The sequence below is a fragment of the Dromiciops gliroides genome, chromosome 1, assembly GCF_019393635.1.
Source record: "Dromiciops gliroides isolate mDroGli1 chromosome 1, mDroGli1.pri, whole genome shotgun sequence".
Classification (NCBI taxonomy): Eukaryota; Metazoa; Chordata; class Mammalia; order Microbiotheria; family Microbiotheriidae; genus Dromiciops; species Dromiciops gliroides.
This window is the reverse complement of record NC_057861.1, coordinates 677,274,642-677,294,756: the sequence shown is the minus strand read 5'-3', so window position 1 is coordinate 677,294,756 and position 20,115 is coordinate 677,274,642. Positions and strand designations below refer to the sequence as shown.

The window sequence follows — 20,115 nt, the reverse complement described above, 5'->3', positions numbered from 1 at the left end:
ATTTTTGTGCACAAAGGTCCTTTGCCCTTTGTTTTGATCTCTTTCAGGGTACAGACCTAGTAGTGGTATTGTTGGTTCAAGGGATATGCACAGTTTTACAATGCTTTGGATATAGTTCTGAATTTTTCTCCTGAATGGTTAGACCAGTTCACAACTCCATCAACAATTCATTAGTATATCTATTTTCTTTCATCCTTTATAGCATTTGTCATTTTTGATAGGTGTGAGGTGGTACCTCAGAGTTGTTTTAATTTGCATTTCTTTAATCAATAGTGACTTGGAGCATTTTATATGACTAGAAATATGACTATAGACAGATAGCTTTGATTTCTTTCTCTGAAAACTGCATTCATATCCCTTGACAATTTATCGATTGGGAAAAAGCTCTTATTTTTTAAAATAAATTTGAGCAAAGAAGTCTTTATTAGAGATATTTGCTGTAAACATTTTTGATATTACTTCATTGTCTATTGTACCTTTTATAAAAATGTAGTTTCTCTTTATATTAGGTTGATTTTAGCTTTTGCTTTGAGATCATATTGCTTACTCCTGCCTTTTTTAACTTCAGCTGAAACATAATAGATTTTGCTCCATCTCCTTATTTTAACTCTGTTAGTGTGTCTTTTTATTTCAAGTGTATCTCTTGTAAATGATGCATCGTTAGATTATGCTTTCTAGTTCATTCTGCTATGTACTTCTATTTTATGGGTGAGCTCATCCTACCAGAATCAAAGTTATGGTTGTTGTCATTCTGTCCTTTTCAGTTCTGTCCAACTCTGTGGCAAAGATACTTGAGGGGTTTGCCATTTCCTTCTCCAGTTCATTTTAGGAAACATGGTCAAATGACTTGCCCAGGGTCACAAGTAGTAAGTGTCTGATGTCAGATTTGAACCCAGGAAGATGAGTCTTCCTGACTTTAGGCTTGGCACTCTATCCACTGCATCACCTCTCTGCACACTTATGATTACTATGTATTTCCTTCCATGCTATTTTCTTCTGTTTTTATCTTTTTATCCTGTCTCTCAAAAGTCCATTTTGCTTCTGAGTACTACCTCTCTTAATTTGCTCCCTCTTTTATCACCTCTCCACATCTCTCACCCCCTTCCCCTCCTTTTTCCATGTTGGGTAAGATAAGTTTATATTCCCAACTGAATGTATGTATGTATGCATGTATGTATGTATCTATCATCTATTTATATTTCCTTCCCTTTTGAACCACCTGCCCCCTCATCATTTTCTCCTCCATTGTAAAAGCTTTTCTTTGTGCACCTCTCTTATGTGAGATAATTTCTCCATTCTGCCTTTCCCTTTCCCTTTCTCCTAGTATATCCCTCTTTCTCAGCCCTTCATTTTTTGGAGATCATCTTAGTATAACCAACTCACACTTGTGCCCTCTTTGTACACTTCTTCTAACCACCCTGATGATGATAAATTTCTTTGGAGTAACATCTATAATCTTTTCATATAATAATGCAAACAGTTTAACTTTATTTAATCCCTTATGATTTCTCTTCCAAATTTATAGTTTTTTATACTTGTCTTGAGTCTTGTGTTTGAATCTCAAGTTTTATAATCAGCTCTGGTTTTTTCATCAGAAATACTTGAAAGTCATATATTTCATTAATATCCTGTTTTCCCTTGGATGATTATACTCAGTTTTTCTGGTAGATTATTTTTGGGTGTAATTCTAATTCCTTTGCCTTCTGGAATGTCACATTCCAAGACTTCTGCTCCTTTAATGTGGAAGCTGATAAATCTTGTGTGAGACTGACTGTGGCTTCATGATATTAGAATGGTTTCCTTCTGGCTACTTACTACTTCTTGACATAGGAGCTCGAAAATTTGTCTATAATACTCCTAGGAATTTTCATGTTGGGATTTCTTTCAGGAGGTAATAGCTGGATGTTTTCAATGTCTATTTTACCCTTTGGTTCTAAAATAGGGCAGTTTTCCTCGATAATTTCTTGAAATATCATGTCTTTTTAAAAATCACAGCCTTCAGGTAGTCCAATAGTTCTTAAATTATTTCTCCTTTATCTATTTTTGAGGTCAGTTATTTTTCTGATGAGATATTTTGCATTTTCTTCTATTTTCTCATTCTTTTGACTTTGTTTTATTGTTCTTGATGACTCATGGAATCATTATCTTCCAGCTGACCAATTCTAATTTTTAAGAAATTGTTTTATTCAGTGAACTTTTATACTTCTCTTTCCATTTGGCTAATTCCGCTTTTTAAGGAGTTTTTTTCTTCTGTGTATTTGTATTTGTATATCTCTTTTCATTTGACCTATTCTGATTTTTTAAGGAGTATTTTTCTTCAGTGAATCTTTGTGCCTCTTTTGCCAAGCTGTTGATAATCTTTTCATAATTTTCTTGCATCACTCTCAATTCTTCCCCTAATTTTTCCTTTACCACTCTAATCTCTTTAACTCTTCCAGGAGTTTATGTTGGCTTTGAGTCCTATTAGTATTATTTTTCAAGGCTTTGTTTTTAGCTATTTTCACACTGTTGTTATCTTCTGAGTTTATGTCATGTTCTTCCCTGCCACTAAAGTAGCCTTTTATGGTCAAGTTCTAGTTTTGTTGTTTGCTCATTTTCCAGCCTATTGGTGGACTTTGAATTTTGTGTTAAAGTTGGGATTCTGCTCCCCTCAGGGTGTGGAGGAAATGTCCTAAACTTCAGGCTTTTTTTTTTTTTGGGTGAGGCAATTGGGGTTAAGCCCAGGGTCACACAGCTAGTAAGTGTCAGGTGTCTGAGGCCAGATTTGAACTCAGGTCCTCCTGATTTCAGGGTCGGTGCTCTATCCACTGCACCACCTAGCTGCCCCAGCTTCAGGCTTTTTAATGCTGCTGTTTTCAGAGCTAGTTTTGGGGGTCTGCACGTTTTCAATGTTTCCCAGGTGTTGTGATCCAGGGAGAGGTCTGGTCACTGCTCTTCTGGTTTGTTCTCAGGTTAAGACCAAGGAAGAACCCTTGTTCCTCTGCAGCCACAAATACTAGCGTTCCTCTTGGCCCTAGAACTGGGACCAGGCCTTTTCCTCTCCTGTAGTGCTCCTCATGGCCTTGGAACTGTCAGCAGGGAAGGTGCTCTTTTGTGTCTGACCATAAGCACTCTTTTCCATTGGAGCTATGACCCAGAACTGTGTGTGGACAATAGAGTCACCAATAAGCACCAGCTGCATTGAGGTCCCTTGAATTCTCCTTCTGACCAGTTGTCTGTTCTCTTTTCAGAGCTCCTGAAGAAGCTTCTGTCCCAACTGCCTCCAAGACCTGATTCCCACTGGTGCTGCCTCCATGTGCCAGCCCCCACCCCGATGTCACAGGTGTCTCCTGTTGCCTTCCTAAGTGGTTTTGGGCTGGAAAAATATCTCACCCTGACCTTTTGTTGGCTCTGCTGCTCCCTAATTTGATTTGAGGTATTATTTTAAAGTTGTTTAGAGGGGGAATGTTGGGAGAATTCAGCTTGGTTCCTGCTTCCACTATGTCATTTTAGCTCTATCCCCTCTGAATATAATTTTTTGAAAAGCTATTTGAAAATCTGGATTTACCAAAGAGGTAAAATGATGATAATAATTTGCTTTATGAAAATCGTCATAATCAGAGGTAAAACTTGAACCTAGATCTTTCTATCTTGAAAGCCAATTCTATCACTGCTGCTAAAGCATAGTAACCAGTGTTTAAACTATTTCTGGGTGACAGTGGTTTACCATTAGGAACATCAATTAATTATACTGTGGTGTGCTCCAGTGATGCCATCGGGGCACACTGAGGTGTATAGGGTTATTTGCTGTGCTTTTTGATTTCCTGTAACTGCTTATCATATATTTTTTTTCCCTTTTCCCCATGCTATTAGCTCCCACTTTTCGATATTGTCATTATGTCTACCTGTAACACCCACTTTACCCCTTTTAAGTTGCTGTTTCTATTCTGTGGTGGCTTAGAAACCATATAACAAAGCTTGTTAGAATTTTAGTAAATGTAATTTGACAATAAATAGGCTCAAGTGTGGGTCCGAGGTACCTCTCCATGAGTAAGATGAAAAAAATAAAAAGAAAATAGTCATAATAGTATTCCTTGAAACCAGGAAATCCCTTTAGTACATTTGAAATATGACTCAATTTATGTTCAACCATTTAGACACCCACTGACTGTGTAAATTTAGGTCCATCTTCATTTATTTCTGGAAAAACTATTTCTCTTGGTGAAATAAATTCATTTCAGAGACATGAAGGAATGGAAAATGGAACTGGATGAAGAACAAAATCCAAATAGCCTGACCAGTGATCTCAAACTCAAGCTGCAGGTCTGTTGTAAGCTTATAGCACTCTTCTATTAGCTACTAGAGAAATAGCTATTTCTCTTAAAAAAGGCTTAATATGCTTATTATTGATGGAAGAATCTCAGTTGGAATGAACCCCAGTGGATAGCTATAATTCTACTATTCTCAGTGGATCTTAAAACTTTTTTGTTTTAAAACCCCTTTAAACATTTAAAATTGAGGACTTCAAAGAGCTTTTGTTAATGTGAGCTATGCTTACTGATATTTACCATCTTAGAAATTAAAATTGGTTATTTACAAAAATTTGTTAATTCATTTAAAAGAACAATGATAAGTCCATTTCATGTTAATATAAAATTTTTATGAAAAATAGCTACATTTTTTCAAAATTAAAATGTTAGTGGAAAGAGTGGTATTGTTTTCATTTTTGCAAACTATTTTAATGTCTGGCATTAGAAGACAGCTAGATTCTCATATCTGCTTCTGCATTCAATCTGTTGTGATATGTTATTTCAGTTGAAGTATATGGAGAAAATTTTGCCTCACACAGATATGTAGTTGAAAAAGAGAGGAGTCTTTTAATAGCCTTTTCAGATAGTTGTGGATATTTTTTCTTTCATACTATTCTAAAACTTGACAAGTAGTAGTTCCTTAAAGGTTAGTTACAATAAGGAATCTGAAACTATATCAATGACCTTTTCATATTCTGTTACTTTAAAAATCCATTGGTTTATCTCACACTTTGAATGAACCTTTCACCTATGCATGATTTGGTAACCTCATGCTTTAGTCATTTGGAAAATACTGGTTCACTAAGATGTTGACACATTTCATTATAAAATATAAAAAAAAATCACATTTGCAAATAGCACCATTAATCTCATCAGTAACGTCTTTAAGCACTGGGAAGCTCTCAAGCTTACTGTGGTGGATATGAGTTTTCCAAAATTTTAATTTTTGCTTGTAAGCTTGAATTTTATCACTGGCAACAAATATTATTAGTTGTTTTCCTTGAAGTTCATTTTTCGAGAAAATGTCTGCCAAATATCCAAGTCTGAATAACCACAGTTTGTCTGTCAATCATTCTTTCAAGTGAAAATGGTGTTCCAGGAAAAAAAAAAGCAGCTTGTTCAGCTTGTAACTCAAATGATTGTACACGTGTTTTTCTTTTGAGACAAGATTCTTATTGAGGCAGGCAGCAGAAGTGCTTTATGTATACTTCCCATTTCATTGTCCAGAATATTGAAAAAGACGTGTACAGAAGGGTTGAGATTTAATAAAATTATTCATGCTTACTGCTTCATCAAGGACATTCCTAAGTGAAGCTGGCATTTTTTTCTTGTATGTTATGTTCTTGATGAACACAATTATACCTAACTTTTTCCATTGCCTGATTTGTGCCAAGGTGGCAGCACTTTTAACCACCATTGCTTTTATAGCATCAGGGTAAATGTCAGCACAGTTGTATCAGGATACATTAGGAGATTACAAAATATTATTCAATACTTAGCCTATTTCAGCTCCACTTGTGTTTGTTGACAAGCATTCATAGAAAAGATTTTCAGTGATTAGTTGGTGCTGAAACTAGGCAGACACAAGCAAAATAGCAAGTCCAGTCACATCTGTAGATTTGTCCTTTTCTAAAGCAAAAGTATCATTCTGTAGATGAGATATATTAACTCAGCCTTCATGTTTGCAGCTAAATCTTTAATAGGTCAGGTAGCCTCTGAAAAACTCCACTATGAACTCATGAGAGAATGAGCATGAAAAAGTCAAATAATGTAGTATTTTTATGTGTTAGCATTAATATGAAAATAATTTTGACCTTGTAGATTCCCTGAACAGGCCTTGAGGACTATTAGTGGTCCATGGACCACATTCTAAGAACCACTGCATTAATTGTTAGGATTTTTTTTCCTTTTGTCAAGCTGAAATTTGCCCATCTCTTTGTTCTTCCCTATAGGGCTAACTAAGTCGTGTTTGATCCCTCTTCCCCATGACAACATACTTGAGGACTGTTATTAGGATATCCCTCAGTCATTTCTCCAGTTCCTTCAAAAGATCCTTTTACATCAAAATTGCTCTTCCCCCACATCATGGTTATCCTCTTCCTAGAGTACATTGTTCAAATAAAGGGATAAAGGGCTACATAATATGCTTTTTATTTGCTGACCTATCACACAGGTAGGATTTACTTCTTTCGACGATTTCATAGTAAAATCTTTACAAAATATCAGGAATAGAGGCCTTGAAATGTTTACAATCCAATTAAATGTAAAAAGCCTCATCACAAGAAGGTTGGTTATCAGGTGATGACTACTTTGGTCAGAACGATTCATGACGCAGTAATTGCCTTTCATCTGGATCAGTGGGGGGGGGATTAACCACATTAATGAAGTATTTTGAAGTATTAAAGAAAAGCACATATTTTATAAGTGATGCATTGTCAATTTTAGCATACAATTTGTGCATTAGGACTAATGACTTAACTGTAATTCCTGTCTGTAGCAAACAAGTACAAACTCAAGAGTTTGTGGTGAGTATTCAGACCAAGCCATTATTTTGGGGCAAGATGTATAAATCTTTTATGACTTGGTCTGAATACTCACCACATTTTTCTCCCAAATTTGCCTTGTATAAAAGTAGAGGTCAGCCTATGATCAATGTTATTTTCAGTGTATGCTTATATATTTTTCCTGTGACAAAGATGTCGCTTTAGATGTATGGTCTATGTTTGGGGATAGCCTATAAATGGACTAATATGATAATTAGAAATTCATAAAAAACTTTTAATTTGATTATAAATTATTAAATAAAAATGTTTGTATTTCCACAGAATATGTCTGAATTTCACACCAAGGAATAATGCTTAGTCAATACTTTTACTTGCTAAAGGCAATATTCGAGTGAGATGGATTTTCTGAAAGCCAAATTAATTTTAATCCGCTATAAATAAAATATGTGCCATTTGGCAATTTAAACACAGGGTGACACTAAAGTAAAAATGACCAGAGGCCATGACTCCAGAAAGGCTGGGAAGCAATCTATTGGGGTCTTATTGAATTACATTCTTAATGCAGGGACCAACCCCTCCTCCCAACACCATCTCATTAACTTACTTAGAGGAGTAACCTCTAAGATTGCCTGTGGTATTTATTTTCTGAATTGGGATTAGAACCAAAAGAACACTTTAGGATGAAATAGCAAGGTTGTGTCCTAGCCAGGTCTCATTGTTCTCACAAAATGGTACTGCCAATTATACATATACTATTCTAGAGAATCCAAATCCTGATGAATAGGAGCGATACAAATTTTAGGGAGTGGGAACAAAAGAGAATAGTTCTATTTGCACTCTATAGCCAGTGCCTTGGGAACTAGTTTTACAGGAAAGAACTGCGTGACCCTGGACAAGTCACTTAACTCTGTTCACCTTAGTTTTCTCATCTGTAAAATGAACTAGAGAAGAAAATTGCAAACCACTCCAGTATCTTTGCCAAGAGAACCCCAAATGGGGTCACGAAGAGTCAGGCATGACTGAAATGACTCAGCAACAACAACAATAAAATCCCAAGTCTTCCACTATGACCAGTGAGCCTGGACTATATATTGCAATAGAATTCTAACGGGCCTCCCTGACTCATCTTTTCCCACTCCATTCCATCCTCCACACAGCTGCCAAACTGATTTTCTGAAAGCATAAATATTATCATTCCATGCCCCTATTCAGTAAACTCCATTGGTTTCTTTTTTAATTTTAGGATCAAATATAAACTGTTTGGCATTTAAAGTTCTTCACAACCTTCATTACCTTACATTCTTTTAATAACTCCCCTCCACAAATTCTATAGTTGTTATACTGGCCTCTTTGCAGTTCCTCACAAACCCTTCCATCTTCCGTCTGGACCTATGCACTGGCTGTTCCCCATGACTAGAATAGGGGGCTCTCTTTCCTAAATTCGGACTCTTATAATTTATGTCTTACTTTGAGACTCAACTCAAGCATAGCTTCCTATAGGAGGCCTTTTTTCCAGCCTCTCCTCCTGCCAAATATCTTTCCCTGAAGGCTACATTACATCTACCCTGCATTTCTGTTGGAGGTACCAATTTATGAATATGTTGTTTCTCTCATTAGAATATAAGTTCTTTGTTGGGTCTTTACGGTGGTGCTTGCCTATAATTCCTGCTATGGGGGGAGGTTGAGGTTAGTGGATTATTTGAGTTCAGGAGTTCTGAGCTGCTGTAGGGTCTGGGTGTCTGCACTGTCTGGCACCAACATGGTAAGTCCCTGGAAGTGGAGTGCCAACAAGGCGACAAAGGAGAGGAAACCAGCCCAGGCTGGAAAAAACAGAGCATGTTAAAGCTTCCATACTCATCAGCATTGGCATCAACCCTTTGAATGGCCGCTGTACTTCTAGCCCAGGCTAGACAATGAGACCCAATCTCAAAGAGAAAAAAAAAGACAACATGCTTTTTGAGAACAAGGACTGTTTGCATGCATGGTGCTGGCACACAGTAAGTGATTGATTGATAGCAAGAGTACCATACCACAGTCACATAATGTGGATAAAAAGCTCATGATTTGGTCTTTAGTTATTTAGGCAAATCTCTTGTCATTCTGTTGGGAAGACAAAAAGAGTCAGTCATTTGGAAGAGAAGCAAAAAACCCCAGGGCCACAAATGAAATGTCAAGGATTCTACTGTGCCTTTTTTCTCCTACTAGAGTAAGGTGGACTGATCAATCAAGCAATAAGTATTGATCGAGCATCCATTTTATGCTTAGCACTGTGCTAGACACTGGGGATCTACAAATGATGGGTGAGACGGAACACCTGCTGTAAAGACGACCCCATGGCACGGCACAAAGTTCTTTCATCCATTGGGGAAAGAATCAGTGTAGCACAAAGCATCTTAAGGATGAATTCCCACTTTTAGGTATCAGGGAGAGGAAAGTACATTGATGAGATTTGGGACCTCATTGGAAGGATGAGACAAAAGTGGGCCTAAGCTTGATTTATTAGCACTGTCCCAGCTATCTATCCCTTCCCTAACCTGCCCATGTATGTCACACTCTGGTCCTCATGATATCTTCTTAGCACTTGAGAAACAATCTAATGTCCTTCAGTCCTGGTTCTCCTCCTTCTATGTGTCCTGCACAAGCTTTCAGATTAATCTTTTTTTTTAACAAAATATTCATTTTGTTAACTATTCCTCAATCATATTTAAATTTTTTTAACATTCATTTGAAAAAATGGTGACTTCCAAATTCTCTTCATCCCCCCATCCTTCTTCTAGCCACTGAGAAGGCAAGCAATATATCAATTTTACATCGACTGAACAACAACAACATTGTAAATTATGATCTAGAAATTCCAATTCTAATCTCAGATACCACTTTCTTTGTCAGCTGACTGCTTCCCAAATTAATTTTTCCTGAGTTCAAATCTGGCCTCAGACACTTACTGTGTGACCTTGGGCAAGTCACTTCACCCTGTTTGCCTCACTTTCCTCATCTGTAAAATGAGCTGGAGAAGCAAATGGCAAACCATTCTAGTATCTTTGCCAAGGAAACCCCAAATGGGTTTACAAAGAGTTGGACATGACTAAAATGATGAACAATAACAACAACAACAACAACACTGTAAACCATGACCTAGAAATTCTAATCCCCATCTCAGATACCATTTTTTCTGGAAGCATCTGATTTCTTTCCAAATTAATTTTTCTCCTCTGAATCTCTTGCTTTCAATGACAACAGTGAGGAAAACAGCCTGTAAACCTTTGGTTTTCAGTTGCTTGTCTAAGATTTCATAAATGTTGGCAATAATTTTAGGTTCCTCCTGGCAGTGTCATTTATGCCCTTCTGAACCTTCCAAAGTGGGTAGCTGCCATCTGACTTGATATGCTTTGGGAGGTTCTCTGTTATTTTGGATCCATGCCCCATGAAGTCAAAAGGATGCTTTTGTTGTCATCAATAGCTTCCTCAGTATCCCTGAGCAGGGAAGCATCAATTACTACTGCTCTTCTCTGTCTTTTCACCCTCACTGAGTGATCTCTCACAGAAAGCTTCTGTGGCTCTAGCGCATCATTTTTTGAAGGACAAACAGCTTCATCCTCCTCAGAGAATCCAGTGCTCCCTTCTTCAGGAAGTGCCTCCAATTTGGTTTTTTCTTTTCTTTTCTTTTTTTTTGTGGCAGGACAATGAGAGTTAAATGACTTGCCCAGGGTCACACAGCTAGTGTCAAGTGTCTGAGGCTGGATTTGAACTCAGGTCCTCCTGAATCCAGGACTGGTGCTTTATCCACTGCGCCACCTAGCTGCCCCCAATAATGTTATTATTTAATAATTATCATGAGAATTAATACTTAATGACAATTATTATCTATGTTATTTTGTATTTCTGTTTATTTTTGTTAAACATTTCCCAATTACATTTTAATCTGGTCCTGGCCACTCTTGGGAGTTTTCCCCATGCTGCCTGTGGGCTGTGAGTCTGATGCCTGTGACACTAGAAGGGCGTTCTTCCTTTTGCAAGTAAGCAAGCAGCGAGCTGAAGAGGTTAAATAACTTACCAAATGCATCCACTGAGTAAGTGGCAGAGCAGAAATGAGATCTTTAGAATCTATACTTCTGCGATCTGCCTCAGTGGAGGATGAACACACATTAATGAGATCCCTGACCACTCCAGTAAAACAATCTCTCATAGGAAGATCTACAGGGAGATGAACCCAAAGTAAGGAAGCTCTAATGATAGTTTTTTTAAGTGCTCTGGTTCCTGAACACCAAGAGCTGGTTCTGTACCCCTGGTGATGACTGCATATTGAAAACTATGAGACTAGCAAGAACTAATTGAATCTTTTGTTTTTTAAAAACCCAATCCCAGTGATTAAAGCACTTCAAGAGATTTTTTTTTTATCTTTGCAAAAAATCCTGTTGTTAGTATATGTTGTAGCATTGTCAATTAGCTATGAGCAAATATTTTAAGCTTCTAGCTCTAGTGAAATAACAAACACCATTTTCCCTGGAAACCCATTTTAAAATATTTCTAATAAGTGCTGGCTACATTATGCTGATATAACATGTAGGTTTAAGTCCTATCCTGGTCACAGGAGAAATTCTTATTCTGCCCACAATAACCATTTCCCAAATAGCAATCATTTGGAGGACCTATTTGAAAGTCTGAATTTTAAATAGCATTGTTAAGTGGGGAAAAACCCCCTTACTTACATCTTCATCTCAATTTACCCTTTAATAAAGCTAAAAAGCACTAGCTTCCTTGGGAAAGTCTCTCATTGGTTTTTGAGAATTTACAGTTTGACTAAGTTTGTGGAGAGGTAGCTTACTCCTGTCACATTTTTTGCAAAGCAGCATACTGGAATCAATATCAAGTTTGGCTGCTGCTTTTAAAGGGATTAAGCCTTAAAACATATCTTCAACAAATAATCAAACCCAATCTGAAATTAAAATTTCAATGAAAGTCATAAGTAGCAGATATATGTGGGGAGAAGAAAATATAGAGTATGTGTAGGTGGTAAAGGGGAAGCTGAAGATGGACTATTGTATTTAGCTCCTTGTAAAATGAAGAAAGGCAAAGACATAGGCAAAGGTAAAGAAGTAGGCAGTCACAGCTGGAACAGCTGGAATAACCTACTGGTATATAGTGATTTAGCCTGCCACAAATACCAGGACAGAAGGAAGAAAACAGATAATGTTTTCAATGTAATTAACCAATAATAAATGGTACTTATGATCCAATAAAATGTAGCACTTCCTAAACATCCAGGAAATTCCAAATGAGTTTAGAAGAGATTTTGTTAATTTTTCTGTAAGAGGTCAAATGTAGTTGATGGTGTCAAAACTTACGCTAAGCAGAAACACATATAAATGTTAATTAAGTCATCGGCTACTGTAGAAAACTTTGGCATTGTTTTAGGCAAGTCTGCATCATATCATAGCTACAGTATGCTTAGGATTAATTTATTAAAAGGAAGTAAAAACAATAAGAGGGAAGGGATCGATTTTAAATTCTCTTAGGTGGGATAGAATATATTGAAAAGTTCATGGAGATGTCTGCTGGTAATTTTTCAGCATTATTGTATATTGCTTTTGTGAGAAATGGTAGTTGGCTTAAAAGCACATTTTCAGACTAGTCTCATAAGCAGTGTGATAATGCAGTTTATAATTCTCCTGTGGTAAACTGATGGAAAGTGAATTTCAGTTCTTCAGAGAATTTGGTTTTCTTTTAATAGGTCAGGGAAATATGACCCATTATCATTCTTTGAATGGCTACATATAAGGGACCAGATCCCGGAGCTGTGAATTGCTTTGGCAATTCTGAAAAGCAATCTGACACTGCCCAGAAACTTACCAAACTGTGCATATCCTTTGATTCAGGTATATGGCTATAGGCCTATACCCCAAAAAATCAAAGAAAAAAGAAAAGGATTTATAAGGACAAAAATATTTGGAATAGCAATTTCTGTGGTTGTAAAAAATTAGGAACTAAGAACCAAAAGACTCTGATTAACACAATGATAAATCAGAAATCCAAAAGGACGAAGATGAAACATGATATTCATCTCTTGCCAGGGACATGCAAAAAGAGATGTGCGTTTTTGGATGTGGCTCATGTGGGAATTTGGTTTGCTAGACTATGTAGCTATGTATTGAGGGATTTAAAAAAATGTGCTTAACGGGGATGGTGGAATGATATCATGAAGGACAAATTAAAAACAACAACCCTGAGCACTGGCCCTGGATTCAGTAGGACCTGAGTTCAAATCTGACCTCAGACACTTGACACTTATTAGCTGTGTGACCCTGGGCAAGTCACTTAACCCCAATTGCCTCACCAAAAACAAACAAATAAAAAACCCCAACCCTGTTATTTGAAAAAGGAAAAAAAATGGAAAAAAATGTACATACACCATCAGGTCCAAAAATACAATGGATATTTATTTGCCATAGAATACTTCCCACAGGTGGCATTAGATTATTAACTTAATTATTAAGTAATTAAGAAAGGGGAAATCATGTTGAGTGGGAGAGGAAAGATGAAAACTGCAAAACCTTTACTCTAAAATGTAGTTCTGAGAATCTATCTTGATGTAAATGGGTGGTCATATATTACCGAATAACTGGATAGACATTGTCTACTCTACTTACGTGTAAACTTTAAGAACAAAATCCTTTTCTTCCTTTAATTCAGAAAGTGACTGCAGAACATCCACAATGCTCAAGACTGCACAGCCATAAGGGCGCCGGTAGTGTAAGTGGGCAGGACCTTTCTTGGAATCGTTTAGCAACATACGACCTAGGAAATATCAGAAAATTTGAGTCAATCGAGTTTCAACTTTCATTTATGCCATTTGATAACTGATTTATATATATACACATTTGGGAAATATAGAATATCAGAGCTGTATGGGACTGCAAAGATCTCCTAGACCAGTGGTTGGTAAACTTTTTATATAAAGGCCCAGATAATAACTATTTTAGGTTTTGAGGGTCAAGAGGCAAAATACAGGATATTAGATAACAAGAGAGAAAATAAATTTCCACAAATTTTTATTGATTCAATAAATAACAACAACAACAAAAATAATATACTTTTTTTTTGGGTAATACAGGTCTCCTAATGAGAAAAATGGAATTCTTTTTTTGGGGGGGGGAATAACATTTCAAACTGTTGACTTTTTTCTCATGACTCTCCTGCATTGCTCTCATTTCCCTTTCCATTCTTTCCTCCTTTTCTCTACATCTTCTTTCTATTTCTCCTACTTTCTCTTCAAAGTCCATTTTGAGGGGGATAACATTTCACTTAATCGAGGTTCAAAGTTAGTATTCCCTATCATTAAAATTGATTGCAAGTGTAATCTCTTAATGATTATCTGTATGAGATCTTTGAAAATGCCTTTTCACACAGATAAGTACTGACAAATTCTGGTATCAATACATATGCATATAATTTTCATTGAACACATTCATAGCTTGTAAGACATTTATAGAATTTCATATTCTTCTTTGTAGTACGCCAAGCAGTGGTGCAAAGCAATGAGAATACCACATATAGTCTTTGTTCCTCCATAACTTTACCATTGCAGTGTAAAAAGCAGCCACAGACAATTGCTAAATGAATGAGAATGGCTGGGTTCCAATAAAATTTTACTTTTGGACATTGAAATCTGAATTTCATATAATTTTCACATTATTAAATAGTTTTCTTTTAATCTTTTTCAATCATTAAAAATGTACAACCCCTTCTTAGCTCATGGGCTGTCTAAAAGCATGGGGCAAGTCAGATTTACCAACCCTTACTGTAATAACATTTAACTTTATATACTGTTTCCTATGTGCCAGGTACTCTGCTAAGTGCTTTACAGTTATTATCTCACTTGATCCTCACAACAACCCTGGGAAGTAAGTGCTATTATTATCTACATTTTACAGATGAGGAAACTGAGGCAAACAGAAGTTAAGTGAGTTGCCTAGGATCACACAGCTACTAAGTGTCTGATGCCAGATTTGAACACAAGTCTTTCTGATTCCAGGCCTAGGTCCCTGTTCACTGTGCCACCTAGCTGCCCCAGTTCTAGTTAGAAATAGATTGACTAATTGTACTTGACTGTCCACAAAGTTAGTTAGTGGCAGAGCCAGAACTATAACCGAGGTCTCCTAAAGACCGGCCCGTTGTTCCTTCAATTACATTCGGATTTTCAATGTACTAGACCTTGCTTACACTTCATTTTAACTTTACCCCTTGACAATACAAAAATCTGATTATGTGTGGATTTTATAGAAATGTGTACCCTGGGAATGTTAAAAGATTTATATTAGTAATCTAAACTTTAGTTTATTGGCCAAGTAGCAATTGATGTAAGGAGAAGGATGACAACTTGCACTTCTTAGCCAAAGTTATTTGATCCATATCATGCTTCAGGGGATTGAGCCAGACCCTCATCCCACCTTAATATAAGGAAGAGAAGTCTTCAGTAAGCAGAGCAAAGTTGGCTTTTCTGCTTACTGTAGCAGCCTCTACAAATGGTCAGAGCACATTCACATAAACACAAAATATAGACTGCTCTAAGTTCCTCATTAAGCAAAGTCCAAGCACACTAAGTAGATCTTTGTTTTGCTAACAAGAAGTTGTAAAACACTTGCCTGTATGAATGTATAAATACCCTGCACCATAAGGAACAATGCATTCAATTGCTTCCCAGAAAAACTGATTAGGGACATTAATCATACCAACAATATCCAATCATCATAATAAGAAATATAAATAATAAATACTATGTCTTCCTTTGACTACAGTATAAAATGATTCAATACAAATAGCAGAGTAATAGACATAGTACTAACATTTAGTGGGAAAAACATATATAATAAAATATAAACATACATGCAATATAAAATTTGCCTGACAATTAGCTAGTGCTATTTTTTTCAATTAACAAAAACTTATTGTTTCTCTTTCCCTTCTCCTCTGCACACTCCCTCAAACTAGAGCTATTTCTTGTTGAGTTAGGAGTAAAGGTTTCACTTTTTGAAGGCATAGGGATTAATTCTTTTAGTCTTAAGTGACCTTTAGTGTTCATGCCATCAATCCTGTAGTATTCTCATACATTTGTCATGGTACCCCTAGGAATGTGTGTGGGGTGGTCTTTGGATTGGGCAAGAATACACTTGCCTCTACTAATAGAGAAAAAGGGCAGAGGGTGCATCAATATTATCCTAGTTGTTCAGTTTATGTCTAAGGCCACAGAAAGAAGACATGGGTTGCCAGGTAGGACAAAAGTAGAGGTACAGGATTCATGATGTTTATTCTTAAAAAATTGACAATTTTAATGGATAAAGCATACAGTACCTATTCGGATCACATGGGCAACTATGTATAAATCTCTCTTCATATCTTTGCTGCTCAGATCCTAGAGAAAAGAGAAAAACATTGAAGCAAACCCAATGCAGCAAGTACATACAAAGAACTGAAAAGTTATTTTTTTTCAGTGTCTAAGTATGGTAATTTACTTTGGTTACATTTTGCATATGCTATAAATAAATAAATTTAATACATAAAAGTAAGTACTATTTTACAAATGTCAAAATTCCTTCATATGTTCAGGTGCCTGGTATATTTTAGGATGTTATATGCTTGATGTAGTATCTGTATAGTTCAGATATATAATACCTAGAAAATTTAATATATACAAGAAAACCTCTCTCCCATTTACAAAATGAGAGAGTATTGTAATGAATTACAGTCTTGCTCTATCTTAAAATTGCATTTCAATTAAGTTTAGAGACTGAACAATTTCTTATAGATTACCTAATGCCTAGATGTATAAGAAAAATGAAAATAAAGGAACCCTATTCCAACATGCATTGATAGATCCACAGAAGGAAAGATGGGGTACATCTGAGCTACATTGATGCAGCCTCAAGGAAACAATTCTCTTGGTACATGAGGCATCTGAACACAGATGAGAATTTTATAAATAATTTGGTCACCATTGGTTTGCAATTAGTCATGCAGTATTTCAGATATAGTACATATAGTTTTTCTAAGTAAAACTGTTGAAAATAATCCTGTACCTTTTTAGAGATTTACTTGTAAGGAAGACTATATAATCTAGAACGCATGTCTTTCAAATAAAAGTTTAGGGACTGCTTGTTGTGCCATAAAGTATATTTATATTTATAATCTAAAAAATATTTATAATTAACATTGATATTTATGATTTTTTTTGTGAAACATAATACTATATAATTTAGGATAATCTGTTTATGCCTTACTTATTTATTGTGCTCCAAAGCAAAAACTTTGTTCTTAATCCCTTCTAGTGCAGGTTTTTCATTAAGCCAGCCTGGCCTGTTCCCATTTATTTGCACTCAGTAGGGTATGACTGATTTGGCCTTCCCTAATGTAGAAAATTTCTTTGTTTTTCTTTTTCTCTCTAAGCTACCCTTTCTCCATCTCTTCATTTGTAACCTTTGGACTGGTTTGAGATGAGTCTCACTTTTGCTGAGTAGGCAAGATAGGAGGGCAACCCAAGTGACTTGAGTGGTTTTGCATGGACTTTTCCATTAAGACGGTCATGCCTATTGCTCATGTATTTTGCATAAGTGTTTTCAGTGGGAAGTATGTAAAGAAGAAAGACTAAGTAGTCTATGCTAAACTAGACAACAGAATGTTTGCAGGGAAACAGTTTCAAATGCACATGAGGTGGGAGAAGTCTCAGCCTCTAGGGTGATTTTTAGTATACTTTTCAATGACCATGAAGGAATTAAAGAAGAATTCTAATTTAAAAGTAATGTCATTCTACCAGGGTGAAAGGTTTAGATTCCAGAGAGTTATTCAGTTTTGCTGGGGACCTAATAGGATAATCCAGCACACTAATATTGATACAGAGATGATTAACAGATATGAATAATATTAGGAGAAAACTGAGATCAAGAATCCCACTAGTTTTTAATGGGACATATATCAAAGGCAACAGATGAATAATATCCAACTAGAGATGATAACGACAAGATTTATATAGTGCTAATTATGTGCAAAGGGCTTTGCAATTATTATCTTATTTCATCCTCACAATAACCCTGGGAAGTAGGTGATATTATTATTCCATTTTACAAATGAGGAAACTGAGGCAAATAGACTGGCTTGAGGTTACACAGTTAGTAAAGTGTCTGAGGTCAGATTTGAAATCAGGTCTAAGTGGATGATAATTGCCTGTTTGCAGGAAAGCTGCAACCCTAAGGAGGGGGAAGTATATCAAACAGGTAAGTAATATTCACTGATTGGCTGGCAACTCTACTTTTACTAAGAAATCTGACTGCAAGACTTCTTGTGGGGAGAACTGTATGTGGTCAAGGGCTAAGTGGGACAAAAGGGTCAAAGTGAAAGAAAAGAAGAGTTATTTTTGTATGCCTGCATTTGATGTTGTATAGTTCCTTGCAAGGATCAACAATGCTGTTAGGATTGAAATTTATAAATGACCCACTCTCTTGGTAGGCTACAAGCTAATTGGAAAATAAAGGTTTACTAAATGCTTTTTTCATGAAATATTCAAGGTACTCTGTGTCTCCCAAGTGTCATGACCACAGGAAGTGGTAAGAGCTAGCAAATAATAGCGATAATTATAGTAATGATAGTTAAATTCTTAAACCTACGAGGAAGTTCTTTGCATTGACATAATCTTTTGAGTGAAAAATAAGGGCATTCTGGACTCCTTCCATTATTTTGTATTTTAAACAATGGAATTAATATTTGAATTCCCATTAAGATTATTGCTAAGTATAAAAAAACAAATATCAATTTATTGATAAATATCAGATTATTTCGTATGAATAGACATTAGGCCACTGTTTTGAGGAACAATTGAGATGGACTGCTAAAGGACAGAACATTTTCAAATGAAATGATTCCCTCTGGGTCTAGGCTAATATGATTCAAGCTACCACAAAAGCCTAGTATTATTCACCCCAATGTACATCTCTGTGTTCATAGTCCCATAGCAGATCACCATAGAAAACCACCATAATAACCAGTCATTCCATGTACACTAAAATTGGAATTCTCATACTTCTCTTGCTGGTTATTAATTACAATAAAGGAGCCTCAAATGTAATTTAACATCGAATGAAAAAAATGCTTATAATGTTTTTAAAGTGACAGGGTAGAAAAAAACTAAAGTGACTGGGTGGGATTCTGGTCTGGACCATACTGTATATGGTACTTAGAATTCAGGTTGGTACTTTATAGGTGTTGATAATGATAAAAGTAATAACAAAAATAATTTTTGGCAAATGTAAATGAAAATTGCTGTTAGTTTCATAGTACATTAAACTTCCAATGTAAAAGCTATCTTGTTAAATGTAAATTAAATGCACAGTTAAACATAATTTTGGCTTGATAAAAACATTGCTCTTTCATAGTGAGTATCAAGTATGATTTATAATATTAACATTTAAGAGACAAATGGAAAACAAGGGAAGGAATGAGAACACAGGAAATTCAGTGCTGTCCAGCCCTAGAGTCTGCCAGCTAGTGGGCAGAAGGTGGGTGGGGAGGGGACTGGGCAATTTGATCTAAGGCAGAGAACACGGAACTCAGTTAGGGTATGCTATGAGGTGGCAGAAATATAGTTAGCTCCCCTATTCCTCAGCATTTACTCATTGCCTAGGGATGGTATGAAGATCTTAACAATAAAATAAAATAATACCAATAGTTAAAAAAACCCACAGAAAAAGGTAAATATAACTATGTCATGACATCATGATAGAACCATCCAGTTAGACTCCCAACTTAAATTAATAATAGTGCAAAATTTTATCATTTGGGTTGTCAACTCAAATATGATAAAACTATTATCAAAGTAAAACACTTTATATTCATGTGTCTATGCCTTAATTACATATACATAGTCACTCATGTACTACACACCATGAAGAGTGAAAAAAAACTAGCACTTTTTTTGGGGGGAAACGTCAAATTAAAAATTCCTTGGAAATATTTTTCCTTTTATGGAGAAGTACTAAAATCTAACAAATCTGGAAAAGGGAAAGAATTCCCAAAGAGAATCCTATGATTCACAAATGACAGTTTATAAATTGGAAGAAATTATCTTAAGAAAAAGCTAAGATTTGTATGAAGAGAAATAATAATAGTCGATTATTGAGTTTTCCGGGCTTGTCTACATTAGCCCTTTTCTGTGTCTACACTACAGGAATTTCATAACCCACTTCTACTTTTCTAAGACATTGATTATGAGGCTTTTAACATAAATGGCAATCTCAAACTGTGCTCTTTTGCCTTCAGTAGAGAATCAGGTTTCTAGA

At 35.9% G+C, this 20,115-nt stretch overlaps 1 protein-coding gene across 5 annotated transcripts in view; it reads right to left on the bottom strand.

The window, feature by feature from the left end:
• Nucleotides 1-20,115, bottom strand: part of DOCK3 (dedicator of cytokinesis 3) — a 529,377-nt gene that overhangs the window by 145,394 nt on the left and 363,868 nt on the right. For all 5 annotated transcript variants that reach the window (XM_043985259.1, XM_043985293.1, XM_043985275.1 and 2 more), the window contains exons 11-12: nucleotides 16,142-16,202; nucleotides 13,441-13,588 (exon numbers count right to left, since the gene is read on the bottom strand). In XM_043985259.1, the coding sequence (XP_043841194.1) occupies nucleotides 13,441-13,588; nucleotides 16,142-16,202 (209 nt within the window). The remainder of the gene's footprint in view (nucleotides 1-13,440; nucleotides 13,589-16,141; nucleotides 16,203-20,115) is intronic.